The sequence below is a fragment of the Neurospora hispaniola genome (genome assembly GCF_033458365.1).
Source record: "Neurospora hispaniola strain FGSC 10403 chromosome Unknown B0T23scaffold_3, whole genome shotgun sequence".
Classification (NCBI taxonomy): domain Eukaryota; kingdom Fungi; phylum Ascomycota; class Sordariomycetes; order Sordariales; family Sordariaceae; genus Neurospora; species Neurospora hispaniola.
In genome coordinates, this window is record NW_026944408.1 from 5,215,705 (window position 1) to 5,232,051 (window position 16,347).

General features: G+C 47.4%; 6 protein-coding genes and 1 non-coding gene across 7 annotated transcripts; 3 read left to right on the forward strand and 4 right to left on the reverse strand.

Annotated features, from left to right (window-relative positions):
• Positions 1–977: 977 nt before the first annotated feature.
• Positions 978–2,234, reverse strand: B0T23DRAFT_419912 (uncharacterized protein; the record flags this gene model as incomplete). Its single annotated transcript, XM_062839717.1, has 6 exons — positions 978–1,156; positions 1,237–1,390; positions 1,426–1,559; positions 1,713–1,779; positions 2,092–2,097; positions 2,229–2,234. 6 exons carry the CDS (start codon positions 2,232–2,234, stop codon positions 978–980), a joined length of 546 nt encoding a protein of 181 aa, XP_062694863.1.
• Positions 1,320–1,391, reverse strand: B0T23DRAFT_t142. The gene has a single exon. It is a non-coding gene; the product is annotated as a tRNA-Trp (tRNA).
• Positions 2,235–2,726: 492 nt separating the features above from the next.
• B0T23DRAFT_412204 (uncharacterized protein) lies at positions 2,727–5,566 on the forward strand (the record flags this gene model as incomplete). The annotated part of the gene is made up of 5 exons (XM_062839475.1): positions 2,727–2,847; positions 2,983–3,715; positions 3,827–4,791; positions 4,832–5,289; positions 5,330–5,566. 5 exons carry the CDS (start codon positions 2,727–2,729, stop codon positions 5,450–5,452), a joined length of 2,400 nt encoding a protein of 799 aa, XP_062694864.1. The 3' UTR covers positions 5,453–5,566.
• A 1,542-nt stretch (positions 5,567–7,108) lies between these two features.
• On the forward strand, positions 7,109–9,051 carry B0T23DRAFT_404150 (Alpha/Beta hydrolase protein; the record flags this gene model as incomplete). Its single annotated transcript, XM_062838870.1, has 10 exons — positions 7,109–7,255; position 7,450; positions 7,538–7,827; positions 7,876–8,036; positions 8,136–8,325; positions 8,374–8,512; positions 8,558–8,592; positions 8,698–8,865; positions 8,902–8,925; positions 8,956–9,051. The coding sequence occupies 10 exons, from the start codon at positions 7,109–7,111 to the stop codon at positions 9,049–9,051; spliced, it is 1,251 nt and encodes a 416-aa protein (XP_062694865.1).
• A 563-nt stretch (positions 9,052–9,614) lies between these two features.
• Positions 9,615–10,488, reverse strand: B0T23DRAFT_132165 (uncharacterized protein). The gene is made up of 2 exons (XM_062832205.1): positions 10,006–10,488; positions 9,615–9,933 (listed from the first exon to the last, which is right to left on the reverse strand). Exons 1-2 carry the CDS (start codon positions 10,359–10,361, stop codon positions 9,759–9,761), a joined length of 531 nt encoding a protein of 176 aa, XP_062694866.1. The 5' UTR covers positions 10,362–10,488; the 3' UTR covers positions 9,615–9,758.
• A 423-nt stretch (positions 10,489–10,911) lies between these two features.
• B0T23DRAFT_404152 (uncharacterized protein) lies at positions 10,912–11,425 on the reverse strand (the record flags this gene model as incomplete). Its single annotated transcript, XM_062838871.1, has 2 exons — positions 10,912–11,334; positions 11,408–11,425. 2 exons carry the CDS (start codon positions 11,423–11,425, stop codon positions 10,912–10,914), a joined length of 441 nt encoding a protein of 146 aa, XP_062694867.1.
• Positions 11,426–12,599: 1,174 nt separating this feature from the next.
• Positions 12,600–13,507, forward strand: B0T23DRAFT_132175 (uncharacterized protein). The gene has a single exon (XM_062832206.1). It carries the CDS (start codon positions 12,936–12,938, stop codon positions 13,392–13,394), a length of 459 nt encoding a protein of 152 aa, XP_062694868.1. The 5' UTR covers positions 12,600–12,935; the 3' UTR covers positions 13,395–13,507.
• Positions 13,508–16,347: the final 2,840 nt, after the last annotated feature.

A 16,347-nucleotide genomic window follows, 5' to 3' on the forward strand; every position in this document is an offset into this window, starting at 1 on the left:
GCGATTAAATCCACAATTCATGTGGTGATCAACAGCTCATGCTACTATCATGAACAGCTCATGTCATGAAACTACCTAGGTACAAAGTCCATGAACAGATATTCGGCATCGGATGAGACGGTCAAATCTTGAAGACCCAAAAGTAAGCTCTCCATGGGGCCTCGGTTGAGCTCCCTCCATTTGCCGTGGTGGGGCACAAACCAGTGGCTCGTGTAATCCTAGAGGTAAGTACATATTCATGGATCACCTTGACGGTTGAGTCGGGAAGGCTAGTGTGAGGTAGGCAAAACCTCGGAATCTTCCTCCATACATTTGCCTGCGGTTCCTTGATGTCTTTCTTCCGGGCACCTCGGTTCCTGTTCACCAGAAAAGCAAGCCATTGACCGGTGTGCCCTTTGCATATTACGGGGGACAAAAATGCTGAATGACTGAGGGGACTTGTAATCCATCGTTTTCCCACCTGCGAAGGGGACTGGAGATGAGATGTACACGACGGCAAAAGGTAACCTATGGGATACTTTGTGCCACCCACCTCCCAAGAAAGCTCGGGGGTCCAAGAGGAGGCAGAGGCTGGGGAGAGATGTCATTCCTTGTCTTCTTAACTTGCTCTTTCTTGATTGCATTGGCCATTCGTTACTGCAGCTTCTGACCTCGCTAAAACGGAAGGTCCTTGAAAAATAGCAAACAATAGTGCCGGTTTTCTTCTTGACCGTTGCCAATAATGACATCGTCGTCTCCTCACAACGAACTTGACCCCGAAAGCAAGCGCCAAGTTACCCCACACGAAACTACTAGGCCCAATGGGACTTCAAGTTGGCATCCTCGATTTTGATGTTGCATTACCGTCGGTCCTCGTCAAATATTTTCTTCCCATCACACGGAGCCTCCAACAGCTCCTTACCACCTTTCCAGTGCCTTGAATTGGTACATATTGGCTCAGGTCTGGTTGCATGCATCGGATGCAACATTCCCTCGGTCTAGGGGTGCCGATGATATGACACCTGGCCAGTGTCCGGGTCACGACAACCGACGACTGCCGTGACACCTTGGCGATGTTCTCTCGCAGCTTCACGCTGACCGTGTTCGTTTGATCCTGAGTTCTGAGTGCGTTCGAGCAAACTTTGAAAATAACAGTCGTAGCCGTTCCGTTTCAAGCCTGCCCAAGTGTAAAAGAGTACGGGCGATTGAAAAAAGAGCCAATCGCCAAAGTCATAATAGCATTGCAAGGGAACTTACCAACACAAACACAAAGCAACGCAGAGCCAGAGCTGGAGTTGACAGTGGAGTCACATGGTAAAATAGCAAAAAGAGAAATTACATGACCCCAACCCGATTTGAACGGATAACCTTTCGATCTGGAGTCGAACGCGCTACCGTTGCGCCATGAGGCCTTTGTTGAATGAATTGTTTTTGTTAACAGCCTACATAGGGATATTGCAACCCGTCGTTGAAGAGAGATGGATTGGTGTACTCGCTGAAGGTTGACATGTCCATAAGGAACACGTATGGAATTAGGCTGTTAAAAACGTATTGTGCGACAGTTTGCAAGCTGGTAAACACTTTTCAGATGTTGTTAGTCGTCATTGTCTGCAACATGGACCGATGTCCTAGGTAAGTCAAGCCGAACTGAAACCTACCTATTGAAGCGTTTGTTCAAAACTCTTTGTGAGTCAATCGGGCCTGTCGACAATCATACCCAAGCGCAAGCCTACCTGAATCCCCTTCGTGCTTCATCATATCAGCACCTCGAGTCACCAGAGAGTACTCATTCTCGGAAACCTGGACAATTGGTCAACAAGGAAGCTGCTAGCTCAAATGATTTTCATATGTAAAAGCCAGGCAGAACCAACAGCATTCTTGTCCTCCGCGTCTCAAGAGACAAAACTACCTCTAGGTAAGAAGGGAGAGAGGAAAAGTGTTATTTGAGAGGAAAGGTGATGGGAAAGATGGAAGTAAAGGCAATAAGAGTATATTTGTAGTCAAAGGGGTTTAATAGAGGGGCGATGAGAAATACCTCGTTAATGGGGCCGGAAAGTTGTTGGTTTCATCACATTGGGAACACCAAATAACATTACCTAGGTACCTACCTACCTCTACCTATAAGGTTGAAGCTGGTCAGTTACTAATCCGAAACTTCAGGTGCTTCATATAGGTATATGCCTGTAAAAGGACTGGACACGATAGAGGGATAAAGCTTGAACAGATCTGAGCAGGAGTACATTTATTACCTCCATCATCGAATAAGTCACCCATTAGCGGAAAGAGGAGGCTGAATTCGGCATCCAGCAATGTAACTCGTATGGCTTCATCCAATCAAGTCCAGGGCAGGTATATATCTGAAGCGAACTTGACTCGACGTTGCGGCTGTCAACAGAGGAGACAGCCGCCAATTTGGCTTCTTGAAGATAGAGGTACCTCTAGCACCCAGTGAATGGTTCTTCGCCCAATGTCCGTGCAGGTTTCTACAGCCGGCCGAGACAGGATGCTTTCCGCTTGCTTTATGCCTGTTCACCCGGAAGATGCACATGCGTACAGGTCAGTAGCGTCTAGCAGCTGTAATGGAAGTCTGGAGACAACGAAGGTTACCTCTACCTACTTGTGCCTGGCCCTTGGGCTCGCGCTTTTTCACCTCACACAACTACCTTAGTACTCGCCATCCCGTGCGCCGATTGCACATATACGACTAGAGGCCGTTTTCACGATTCAGTCCACTACTACGACAAACAATGTTGCCCTCAAACCTCATCGGTATCTACGCTGAGTACAAGCGAGACACCAATGCCATTGCTTCATGGCTGGCCTCGAGCGCAAGAATATGCGGTTACCCTACCGAGAAACTTTCCCTCGGTTCCTGGAATTCGTCCCCATCTACAGAAGCAGCGAAGCCAACAGGACGCTTGAAGAGGAAAACACGAGAACAGGCCGAGCAAGCGACTAGCTTTAGCGCGACATCTATCACCCCGCCAAAGCCCTAGACACTAGCGGTTGCCGACTTTGTGCCGCTCGCTGAATTCATCGTGCGATCCAAGAGACCGGCTATCTCTGTGTCTCCGTCCGTGGTTTCCATCCTCAACCGTGCAATATCTGCGCGTTCGAACTTCGGGCAGCTTCTGGGAGAGCAGCAAGATACGATACTCGATCCACAAAGCGACGCTACACATCAACACTTTGTTGAAGTTTTGGAGAAAGTCAGAAAGATACTCCTATTGAAGATGCCACCCGCGATCCCTACCGCAGATGAGGTGAACGGAGCCCAACATCTATCAAATCAATTTGGCCTTCTTCGAATTCAGCAGCCATCTCTCAACGTCGTCGACGCCGAGCCCAGCATACCAAAGACCGAGAAAAAAGACAATCACCCTGCGGCCGTTCAAGAAGACAAGACCGAATACATAGCAGAGGAGCCTTCCTCTCGCTCCGATGCAGTCGCTGCCTACTGCATGCTATTCCAGGACATCACAATCATCCGCGGAGCTGTCATAGACATCTGGGCGGGCGTCCGCGACGGCACCACCGACTATGTCGCAGCATCCATCGCCACCGACACCGCTATCGGCATGATTCGAGACATTGCAGACACCATGACTAGCGTGATGAAGCCTCATGACGGGATCATATACATCATGCGGCTGTTTCACATTGTCAGATGCAGAACTCGCGGCATCGACATGGCAGCTGTCCGCTTCGAAGATCGTGAAAATTTCCTTCACGACACGTACGAGCTGGCTCTGCACAACTTGATGCTTCCAAGCATGACGTTGAGTACACTTATAGAGTCCTCCACCACGGACAGGGTGGGCTGTTGCCTCTCTCTACTCGAATACAGTGATGAGGACGCCATCTATGCGGTTGGGTGGGACAAAGATACAAGGTGGTTGAATTTTTGCGTCTCGGAGTGTACCGTGCTCGCGGAAGGTTGTGAAGATGACGAAAGGCTTTATCCTGTGAGGGACATGTTCGTTCAAGGAGTGCAGGAGACGATGAACACGAAAGTGGTACCGTTTTATGCAATCATCGCCGGCCAGCTCAACCTGGATATTCATCATGTCTTGGGGAAGAAGACAAAGGATGTTGCAAGGGAGGCTTTGAGGGAACTATCGGAAATAAGAAAGGATGTATCGAGTATTCTCGACTGCCACGGCGAGGACAGTTATCTCGAGCATCAACTGAAGCTCCTGAACTACGTTCTTTCCGATCCCGTCAAGCAAGTGAAGGATTGGTCCCTAGAACCCGGTTTGCCTGTGGCCAAGGCTCACCAGACCTTGGAGCTTTTTATGTTACCCGTCTTGACAGGCCAATTGGTTCACCACTACCGAGTAGCCATCTACCGGTTTGCAATCAGGATTGCGACCGTGATGGGGTCAATCCAATATGCGACACAGCTCTACCATGCCCTCCGCACAGAAAGCCTGGTCAAGGCAGAGTGGCCAGACCTGGACCATGCCCGAAGACTACTAGGCGAGTCAAGCTTCTACGTGGGAAGTCTTCCCAAGAACATTCCAGAGTACATGTTAAAGTTCTCTCTCCAAGCCGGCCTGTCTCCGGCAGCAAAGGCCCGACAAGGTCGAAGCAAGAAGAAGAGCAAGAGACAAGCTCGGGAAGCGGATAGGTCACAGTACACCACAGCAGGACCACGAATGATCGCTGACGGGGATGACCGCCTTCCTTTCTCCAAGAAGTTCATCAAGCTGCATGAGTCGAAATGGAAAAAGGAGTTGGAGGCGTGGTCGAGGGAGCTTTTGCGGGATATCATCGCGACGGTGAACGTCGAGCCCATTACCCTCAGCAAGAGTGAAGGCAATTCGAGGAGCTCAAAATAGCCAGGAGGAAGAGAGTGACTCCCGGCTTCGGTGCGTACTCTTGAAGCTCGCTGAAACCTTGCACGATGAATCGCGCAGTCTTCGCTTCCCATTGCTCAAAGTACACCAATCCTCATGGGAGTTATTGACAACCGCCCGCGATGAATGCGGTCCTATGCTGCGCGCATACTTTCGCGAGCCTGACTTTGAGGATGACGAGTTGACTTGGTTCATCACCGGATACATCTTCTCGGCAGCGTGTAGAGCGCACGACAAGAATCGCATTGGCCTACCCTTGAAACAGAGTCCAGACTTGAGGCCGCTGAAGATGGCGGGTGAGGTCTGTGAGAGACTCTTGACCACCAGGAGGGACTTTGGGAGACGGGCTCTACGGTGGATGCAAGGTAGTGGTAAACCTCCACAACAAGATGTTGAAGATGTAGTTGTTGGGCACGAAGCAATCGAGGACACTTGCCTCAACGGTACGGGCGTCGAGGATAAAGGGCCTAGGTAGTGTTATATGCCACGAGATCACAGGGTCCGAGCATCATCCCGACAAAACAGGAGTTGAAGTTCAGGATTTGTACAGGACGAGTGTTGGGCAGACGCAGATTGACACAGGTCAATCAGGGCACCGACCGCATGTTCGGTAGAGGTAGTCGGGGTGAGGCCCGTGAAAATGCCAGGTGATGCCATAGATGATGTTGTTGCGTTCGACGGATTCGACATGTTCCACTGTGTGAGACCATGGATGAAGAATCTTGTCCCTTGAAGAGGGAAACGCAGAGCCGGAAGAGTAGGTACCGAACAGTCGCGCATCGCGGTGTTACTGCTGATAGATTGCAGATAGCTGGCGGGATCGTTTACTCGCGAGCGTCAATGTGAGTAAGGTAAGCACCAGCTATCAGGCGTTACAGTGATGCCTATTGGCAAAATGGCGGGGCATTGGTCTCTGGCCTAGGCGACAGGAAGGATCTCGAAAGCCCCTACCGATCATCATCGAATGCTTGAAGCCGGGAAGAAATAGAACGAGAAAACCTAAAGTCAAATGGGGGATCGGCTGGAGATGCAGTGACTGCTGGCGGAGAGAACGTTGTTGGATTGACGCAACTTTGAAGTCGAAGCTCTGAGGAACCGAAGCTTGCGGCAGAATGACAGGCGGGTGCACCTGCTTGTCGGATCATCTTGTGCCACAAGTGGAAACTTCCTCGCCTTCTACTTAGGAATCTCTGCTTCGTGCTTTCCCTTCCCTACCGATAGTAACTACTTTCTGCTTCTATTTGAGATCTCAGTCATTCACCGGAACGAGGCGACGATTCAAAAAGAAAGACTCCATTCAGAAGAGCACTACGTAGCTCGGGCTGCTAAGGTTCAATACAGCGACAACCACAATGCTTGTACACGGGCCACATGGATGATCATCTGTCGTCCAGTGCCCGCGCACATGGGATTTCCGTTTGTTTGGCCAAGATTCCGAACGGTGTGTCTTTGGTACAACCCTCCATCTTCTGTTGGCCCTTACCCGTCCCTGTCCATCGTCCAACGTCGCATATCTTGTCTTACCCCGCACTCAACTCTCCCCCACGTTTTTCCCCGGATCGCAGGGTCCACGGATCAACATCTTGTCGCTTCGGTAGCTAACCTTGTGAGAGCAGAACAGTCTAGGTCCGTCAAGAGCATGGAAGCTGTACATCGATGTGGGGCCCATTATAACGCTTCCTTGTAAGTAGACTCGACAAGCCTTTTCGACCGGGAAGCGACCCATGACGGGCATCCGCATGTACCTCCACTCTCCGCGTTCGCGACAACACACCTCCGATCTCAGTCGGTTACTCTGCTGCACCGCTCGTTAGGTAGTCGCACCATACGGACGGCCCAGCCAAACAATACCTATGAACGACTAGTCACTACAAGATAGTCGGTTTCGTCCGCTGCGCTAGACCCTATGTCCTGCCACTTCCATAGCACCTACGTAACCGATGAGGGAAATCGGATCAATGACGATGTGCTTGGCCAACATGTTAGTCCCCAAACAGCCGCTCAGATGGTAAGCTTTTGCCCATGATCAAAGTAAGGCACTGCCCTACGTGGCTGGCTTCCTCGAGTGTGTTCGCTTGCGGCTATTGTACTAGCTTCTAGCCAGTCTTTAGCCATCCAGTCGTCTTCTCGAAAGTCTGCCTTGGTTTCTTCCGGCTACAATTTTGCCGCTGGAAATACTGGGCGGGGAAGAAGTCGATGATGAAAATGTTGTCAACGTCCCCAAAGATGTAGAGCTTGTCCATCTCCTCGGCCCTCTGTCCAAGAGCATTATGGCTCTTCTTCGATATCTCACAGCCCATTTGGCGGCAGGCTTAATTGTCACTGGAGCCGTATTGGCAAGTCCTTTCAGCAATGCTGTCTATGATGTACACATCGCCACCGGCTTCGTCTCAGAGTTTACGCAGAACATTACAGCCGTTCATTAAGAGCACCAGCAAATACACAGGCATGCTCTTGTCTGTAGCCAGTCTTCGTCCCTCACAGTTGATGTAGGCTACGCCAAGTACTAAGGCCAACAAAATCTCGCTACCGGCGTGAATGTTTGGAAAGGGTGAGAAGCGCCAGTTCTATATCGATATCTGAACCCGTGCTGCATGCGGTTTACTGACAGCGTATGGCTAGAATCCCGTATGCAACTGCTGTAAGATGGTAACCGCCGTGTTTTCTACCGCCGCGTCCTAATGCCCCTATTACGCAAGCGACGAAACAAAGTGCCCAGTGCCCGAATTCCAGCCCATCCGTGGGCGGTTCACCCCAGATGGAGGACGATGAGGACTGCCTTTTCCTCAATGTCTATGCCCCCGCCAAGGCGCAAAACCTGCCTGTCCTTGTTTGGATTCATGGTGGGGGCTACGGCTTGGGAAACAACGTTCAGGACATGACCGAGATTATCAACGCAAACAACCAAGGCTTCCTTGTCGTCTCCATCCAGTACCGTTTCGGCGCCTTTGGCTTCCTTGCTTCACAAGAAGTCAAGAATAAGGGTGTTGTCAATGCTGGTCTCCTCGACTAGGCTTTTGCTCTCGCGTGGGTCAAGCTGTTTATTTGCAAATTTGGCGGCAATCCACTAGCTGTCACTATCGCGGGCGAGTCCGCTGGCGCCGGCTCCGTTATGTACTACAACCTTGCCGTTAACGGAACTTTGGGTCTGCTTCTTTTCGACAAATCCATTGTCAACTCGCCCTACCTTCCATTCTAGTACAATTACAACGATGCTATCCCTACTTCTAGATACTATGCCTTCGTTTAAGCTGCCGGTTGTTCCAGCAGTGGGGACGTGTTCGCCTGTCTTTAGAGCAAAGATTCGGCCACACTACAACAAGCTAACTACGTTGTTACTAACCAAGCTCTTTATGGTTACTGGGCTTTCTACCCCGTCACCGACTACGCTTACATTATGAGTCTTGCCAGCCAACAGCTTGCCGATAAGCAAGTGAACGGTATGAAGCTTCTCGTTGGGTTCAATGCTAACGAAGGCCCTCTGTTTGTCCCTAACAATATCGATACCGAGTTATAACTTGCCGAATGGCTCAAGGTGGAGTTTCCCAAGTTGTCCGCGACCCAAATCAACTCCATCCTCACCGCGAACCCCAACAGTAACCCAACTAACCGCGCGGGCCCCTTCTTTGAAACGAACGGTCTTTCCGGCGCCAACGCGCTGAACATGTCTGGTGGTGCCAACGGCCAATAACAGCGCGGCTACAATATCTACGCCGAAGCCACCTTTGTCTGCCCAGCCTACTGGTTTGCCTCTGTATTTACCGGCTCTAGCGCTAAGAAGGCCTATATATACTAATACTCCGTCCCCTTTGCCCGGCACGGCACCGACATCGCCGGCTATTTTGGTCCGCAAACTGAGAACCAATCTAACGACTTCGTTCTTGCCTTCCGCCGTATCTGGGGTAACTTCATTATTATTGGCAATCCGTCCATTACTAGCCTGCTGGCTAACGGACGGTCAACGGGGAATACAAGCCCATATCCTGTTGCGGTTTGGCCGGCTTGGACCGAGAGTGCTCCAAAGTTGGTGAATCTGAACGAGACAGGTGGTTTGCAGTACTAGGTACCGACGCAATGGGGGTTTAATGTGACGTAGTGCAAGGAGCCCGGATTGAAGAATGCTATGGAAGTTGTAGATGCCGACTCTTGGGAGGGAGGGAGAGGGCAGAGGTGCACCTTCTGGAAGCAACTAGCTCCTAATATTCCGGCGTAGATGATTGCATGGTGATGGCGAGACGATGGTTTGGACGTATCTTTTACTAACTTCTTGCCCTAAAGTGTATGCCAGCTCAATACCATGCTCTCTGCTTGCTCTATCCTGCCCTGTGCGCTTTCATGCCCTGTCTATGCGCTGTAACCTAGTGTTCCCATCGTAAAGTCTTGCACCGTCGTTTGACACATCCGTAGGAGTTGCACAGCTGCTCCAAGGGAAGAATCCAGCCAAGCTCGCGGAGAGTAGGTCACCTGGATACCAATCACTTGCCTTCCTCCCAGCAAAAACAGAGCCATCAACATCTACGCATCTCAGCACTGTGGGGATGTCTCTCGACGGAACATAGGCGGCGAAGCAAGCGTTTGCGTTGATGACTTCTCGGTAGTCGTTAGGGTCACAAGGCGGTTATGCATGTGGTGATGGTCCATTGGGTGATGGGAAGGCGGGCACTGCTGTCGCCAGGCCGGCCAGAACAAGATGTCAATTTGGTGCAATGTACAACAATCTACCTACGATGATCAGAATGATGTTGCGTTGTAGACTATTATGCCGACCGGTTATATGTTCACTGAACATACCTCGTTACTGGGCTGGCAAGGTCCTCGACTAAGATCAACGCATGTTCATTTCCCCTTGCTGCTTTTCCGTCTTCATTTCCTGTTATAGACGTCTCCCGCATCATGGCATCATCGCACCTCCACTTATCTCTAGGCAACGAAGTTGCGCGTCAGGAAGCTCTGGATGTAATCCTTCTTGCCGAGCGGCACGCCCTTGCTTCTGAGAATCGCATACGCGGTCTGCACATGGAAGAAGAAGTTGGGGATGCTGTGTCCGAGGATAGTGCCCTTGCTAGTGCTCTTAAGGGTCTTGGGACCAAGGACCCTATTAGATATTCGCGTTAGTATGTTTTTTAGTTATAACGCCATAATATGCCTTCCGGCTGGTGGTACTCACAGGTTAGCCGGCTGTTTAGCAAAAGTATCAATGACTTTAGCATCCGCCTCCTCTACAAGCTTCTGCGCTTTCGCAATTCGCTCCCTCAACTCCGCTATCGTGGTCTCCTTATCTTCCCATTGCTGGAATACCTGTCCCTGAAGACGGCCGAGCGTGCGATTTACGTGTTTTGTAGCATTTTGGATCTGGAACGTGAATGGCTTCATGTCCTCGACGAGGCGGGCGTTGGGGTACTCGGCATCTGCGGAAAGGCCTTGGGAAGAGGCATATTGCTCGGCGACATCGATAATATGAGAGAGAGTGTCGAGGCCATTGGAGAAGGTTGAAAGGACAAGCTCCGAGAGTTGGGTGGACATAGTAGGTAGCCGAGCTTGGTAATAGTAAGGTGAGACGTTGTTGATGTTCACCTGTCGGATTCGGGATTAGTTGTGGAATTCGGAGGATAGAGTAGAGGTAAGGAGAATGAAGGTTTACTGAGGTAGAATGGAAATGGATGATGAGAGTAGGTACCTCATATCGTAAGGAACGTTGCATTTCAATTACGTCGAATGCGACGCTGACGTTCGAATTTACATTGGGACTTTGGAAGGCACGAATGCTTGAGCCACTAACACCGCGGATCGAACCCATCAGAAGGTGTCTCTACGACAACACCGCCATCCATTCGAGATATGCGTCTAGCGTGGTTCTGCGGGCCGCCCCGAGCGTCCAGAGCCACACGGGCTACCTCCAGTCCAAGACCTGCGTGTCATTGACCTTGAACGGCTATGCCGGTGCACCAAGGCCAGGCGACCAGCGGCACGAGCTGGGTCACTTGATTCACATTGCACGACTGTGGCCTGTCTGCAAGGCTTGGAAGTGACTGGCATGAACATTGCATAATGGCGAAAAGCAAAAAGGCACCATCTAAGCTTTCGACCCCCCCTCGTCTGCTGACTTGCCTGGAACACAGGTTGCACATGTGACTCCACGCTTTGCCATCTCCTCGTTATGTGCCAGCATTCTAGCTTTCTCCTCCTCCGTAAATATCTTCGGAACATTCTCCGCATCGGGGTGGAACATGTCCCAACGGGACACGTTGCGGCCGTCGGCGGTACGCAGTCTCGGGGGAAGCGGCAGCCCATCGTAGTATTCTCTAATCTGGGCTGGGTTAAGGCCAACCGCGTCGAGAACATTGCGTTCAGCGTCAAAAGTACGGAGCACACCATCGAGGCCCAACGCACTCAAGCCCTGTCCGTCGCTCTTCATCGATCTCCGGATATCGCTTAGAGACTTGTCGTCGCTTTCAGGCTGTTGGTCTGTAGCGACTTGGAGCGTAGTCACGGGGTTCTATAGTTGATTAACATGATGGTCAGCATAAGGTATATGTATTGACAATGAAGAGAGTTTGAGGAGCACTTGCTGCCGGTTTGTCCGCCATATTGCTAGCGAGTTGATACGTAATGACGGCGCGGCTTGATTGTTTCGACCAAGAATTATGTTTTCCAAATTCGTAGTAATGTGACGGGGCGGCTAAAGGGGAGTATACGAGCTTGTGAAGCATGTAGTGATAGTAGAAGTGGTTGGACTAGAAGTAGCTAGGTAGATGCCGGAGGTGCGGGCAGTGCAACATGCAGATGCGAGTAGTGGAAAGTTGGAGCGGCGAAAGATCGTGCTGATTATGATGATGATTCGAGTAGGGCGTGGCGGGAGACACGGGGACAGCACCAGCCGCAGCAATAACGACCTCGACTAGTAAGTGGTAAGGCGTGGAGGGGTTGACGGAGTGGGGCGAGACGAACGAGGGGGAAAGACCCGACACAGAAATGTGTAGAGGTAGTAGCACTAGTAGGTAGTGTGTTGGTTGGCAGCCCTCGGAACTGATCCCAATTGGACCGCGCTCACTACTACCAGTAAGCACTCGTTGTAACCTGTTGGCCTGTTGCCAATTCGCTCGGGGGTCGGTGCTGTGGGCTGAATCCTACATGTGTAGGGACAGAGATAACGTCCCTACAGCCGGATAGTGGTTCTTTGATAGAGGTAGGCAAGCTGGTGGCAGGCTCTTCACAGAGTTGATTAGCAGCTACCCTGACATATTGCCAGTTGTACCGGTGAAGCTCGTCATGAGTTCATCAACAGTCTATCAACTACCTACCTGTTATATTCTCTTGATGGTGTGTCACTGTTTGTTGTGTCCGTCTGCGCTAATAGTTTCCGAATAAACTGACCTCAGTTATGCCAAGTGCCAAGAGCTGAGCCTTTACCAGAGCAGTTACAACCCAGCCCTTGTAGGCAAGTTTTCTGGGCAGACCATTTTCCGGCGCCTTGTTCGAACTCTGCTACCCTACCACGCGAAATAAACAGTGCAATACCACAAACATCCGACAGGTACGACCCGGCAATGGACGGTAGTCGAATTATGTAGAATGCGACTGGCACTCGCTACCAGGGACCCTAGTCAAATGTGGTATGTTCGCTTAAGAGCGGATTAGACAGCACAGTCAGCCTGTGCCATTATGTCAGTTTGGGGGCCAGTTTTGCTTGCGATTGGTACCTAGATGTACGAGACCCAGCCACTCACCCAATGTCCAACGAAGCCGGACTATCGTATTCCTGAAGGAAGTCTTACCTACCTAGTTCAGTTCCTGCTCCAGCATCCTCCTTTCATCATGTTGACCCACGTTGTATGTCTTGACAGGGACTCATCATTCAGCAGCCAACAACGCCGGATTACCGCCGTGTACCGTGCAACTATGCCGCCCAACGACAAGGCATAGATGGCAAGGTCCGGACGGAATCATGATAAACTGGTCAGTATAAGTAGGTATATGTAGAGCAGCCTGCTCCTGCTCGCTGAACAACCAGAGAACAGAGCCATCAAGCCGATCAATCCTCAACGCTCGTACTCTTTTCTACACCCTGCCCAGGACAGCAATATTCTATTGCCCAACATGCAAGGCAACCTGTTCAAACTCTTCGCTATCGCTGCCGCGTTTTCGGCTGTGCACTCTGCCCCGGTAGAGACTGCCGATGTCACCAAGGCACATGTCAACGGAACGCAGGTCGACGGACCTCAAATCAACGGAACTCAGATCAGTGACAGTTTCAGGGTTGCTGGAGTACGTGCTTTGCCCCAGCGTTCGCAAAAGAACTTATACAATGCTTTCTATCGCTTCTCTGAAAGACTGACACTAACCCTCCATCTTCTCAGGTTGAGAAAACTTGCTATAAGAGGGACCTCCCTCATATTAGCGAAAGAGCGAAGGAGGGAGATATTTTCAAGCGGGCTTGCAAGGGCTATACCTGCTGGCACAAAGATCAGTGCATTGCTTGGGGATGTAAGGAGTGCAATCTGTTCTTTGACGGCTGCGGCAACTCATGGACTGCTTGCTGGTAGTGTAGAGGTATAGTTGAAGGATTCGTCACTATAGAGGAGAAGTATGGACATATTATAGCGGAAAAATACGTTTTAAAATATTCAATATATAAGCGGTACCGCCTCGGATTCTAATATTAATTTAACATCCAATGTTGAATGCCCTATAATATAGAAGGTAAGCGCTATAGAAAAAAACTCAGAAAAAAAACTAGAAAAAAGAGGGGGAAAGAAAAAACTTAGATTTTTATAAAAAGCAATAAACAGAGAAACATATATAGTAAACTGGGGTATTTCGTTCTTTCTTTTTTTTAATATTTTTTACTTCAAGTCTCTTACTCTAGTGTAGAAGCTTCAAGGGGCGAATAAGTGGAGGTATAAGAGTGATACGGGTAACCGGAGTGCTCTGCAAATAACAGTATAATAATATTTAAAAGCGTTGTAAAAGATGATATAGAAGGAAGAATTAGGAATCAACAGCTAACCTAGAGGGCAAACCTTATAAGGCTTCCTTATCTTATCGCAGACCTATCGGGCCTACGACTTGCCGGCCGGGTACGACCCGGTCGCGGCAACCTCCGTATATAACCGGCCGGGCGGGCTAGTTACGTGTGACTAGCTACCCTATAGCTTTATTTATTTAATTTATATATAATAATATAAATGTCTAGTATTAAGTCCCGGTTTACAAATAGAATATTAGTATCCTTACTAAATTCTTACTTCTTTATTTAATTACGAATAACGCGTTTAGTACAACGTCCTTGTTTATTACAACCTCCCTTCCGTACTTAATATTCCTTAATTAATTCCTTTATATTATATAATTCTTCCTTAATCTTCTAATAGTTATACTAATATCTATAGCCGAACTATTTAATACGATATTTATAGGTACCGTCGGATTTAAACTTATAGTCTAGGAGGATTTTAATTTCGTAATTAGCATTATTATTATTATCTAAATCTTAGGAATCTTCGATTAGTCCGGGCGGTAGGGCGGTTTGGTTGAAAGGGTCATCTCCTTTGAGTGTAGGCTTCAAGTGTATAATGGAAATAATTGGGTAAATCTTTATTTCCTTAGGGAGGTTTAGTTTATATACGAATTTGCCTACTTTATAAATAATTTTGAAGGGTCTTATATATTATTATAATAATTTGCGTAAGGGGCGGCCTAATAAGTAGTATCCTTTATAAAATTTAAGGAATATTTTATTACTAGTTTCTATTTCGAGTTGTCGGTAGTTAGTATTATAGCGATGTTTAATATTAGCGATAGTAAAATCTATAATAAAGCGAACGTTTTTTTAAATATATTTGTAAAGAACCTTATAGTTTTATTATTACGGGCAAAGGGTAGGTAGTAAATGTAATTATACGTAATTACACGAAAGAAAAGGAGGAGAAGTGCAGCCGAATGCCCGGAAGGCTAGCCTTATAAGGACGGCTGCCGGCGGGTCTACAAACTTATAATAAATAATACTCTAACCAATCAACTACCAACAATAGCCAATAGTAATAATAGTAATAATAGTCTTAAAAGCTACTATACGTTAATACTAAATACAAGGCATACAAACTAACCCTATAACACTTCCCCGGACTAAAAGAAACTATATAATTAACTAATATTATATAGAATAATAAAAATCCCTATTAAACGAATAGTTTTAATTTAAAAAACTTTTATAGCTATTACGGCACTATATAATATCCCTCTCGGCATTCCGCCACCGTAACCCAACCGTCCTTTAGTTAACTCTATCGAATCTCTATTTAATATATATATATAGTCTAAGAGTAGAGTTTTTACTACTCTCTTTTAATTTTCTCCTCTTCGTACAATATTATATCTTCTCCAAATTCTTCTTAATCGGCATTATAATAGTATATTATACCTTTTCTATTAAATTAATAGTCTAACGACCTCCTTATCGTTTTACCTTAATTTACTTTAAAATTAGTACCGACTTCTCCCAATCCCCTAATCCTAGCCCTATTACGCCATACATACAACCCAATTACACTTCACCAAAACTCCCCCTCAAAAAACGCTCTAAACTAATAATTTCACTTTTACTACTATATTCTATTATTATTATACTATATACCCTAACTACTTATAATACCTTATTTCCTTTTCCTTACGTAATATACTATTAACATTCTATTACTAAAATCCTTATATTAAATTATAAATAATTTTATAAATTTATTAAACGTACTTATCCCCGGCTCTAATACTATACTTACCTACAAAACTACCATTCGAACTCTCTTCCGCCCAAATACCCTCCCTTTTATTTATAAAGTAATTAAAAGCTTATAAGAAAACCTCTTTAATTTCGTTTCTACTTTAAAAGCAGACTTTAATATCCTTACTTAACTCTAATTTTACTTTATTATTATTAAAAACTATTTTAGCCGGGCTTATAATAAATTTCGTACTATCTAACGGGAGGCCTTAAACGCTTAGTAAATAATTAATTAAATTTAATAAATTACTATTTAAAATTTTATTATAATTTCCTAAATGTAATAGGACTTTATTAGGGTTATAGCCGAGGCCGCTACTATAATTATATAAATTTAATAAATATAGTAATAATTCGCTATAATTAAAAACTAAACTTAATAATAGAATACTAATATAATAGTAATACTAACTATAATTACCCTAATTATTAGTATTACCCGCCTATATAGTATTAAGCCCCTTATATTTAATAGTATTGAAATATCCCTATTTAAATATTAGGGTTAGGGTTAGGGTTAGGGTTAGGGTTAGGGTTAGGGTTAGGGTTAGGGTTAGGGTTAGGGTTAGGGTTAGGGTTAGGGTTAGGGTTAGGGTTAGGGTTAGGGTTAGGGTTAGGGTTAGGGTTAGGGTTAGGGTTAGGGTTAGGGTTAGGGTTAGGGTTAGGGTTAGGGTTAGGGTTAGGGTTAGGGTTAGGGTTAGGGTTAGGGTTAGGGTTAGGGATCTCTCTCTT

What these genes read in the sequence shown, in the direction of transcription:
- B0T23DRAFT_132175 (XM_062832206.1), top strand. Translation starts at nt 12,936, where the DNA reads ATGCAAGGCAACCTGTTCAAACTCTTCGCTATCGCTGCCGCGTTTTCG.
- B0T23DRAFT_132165 (XM_062832205.1), bottom strand. Translation starts at nt 10,361, where the DNA reads ATGTCCACCCAACTCTCGGAGCTTGTCCTTTCAACCTTCTCCAATGGC. An exon ending in GCTAAACAGCCGGCTAACCT is followed by an intron (nt 9,934 to 10,005) that starts GTGAGTACCACC and finishes AATATCTAATAG; the next exon opens with GGTCCTTGGTCCCAAGACCC.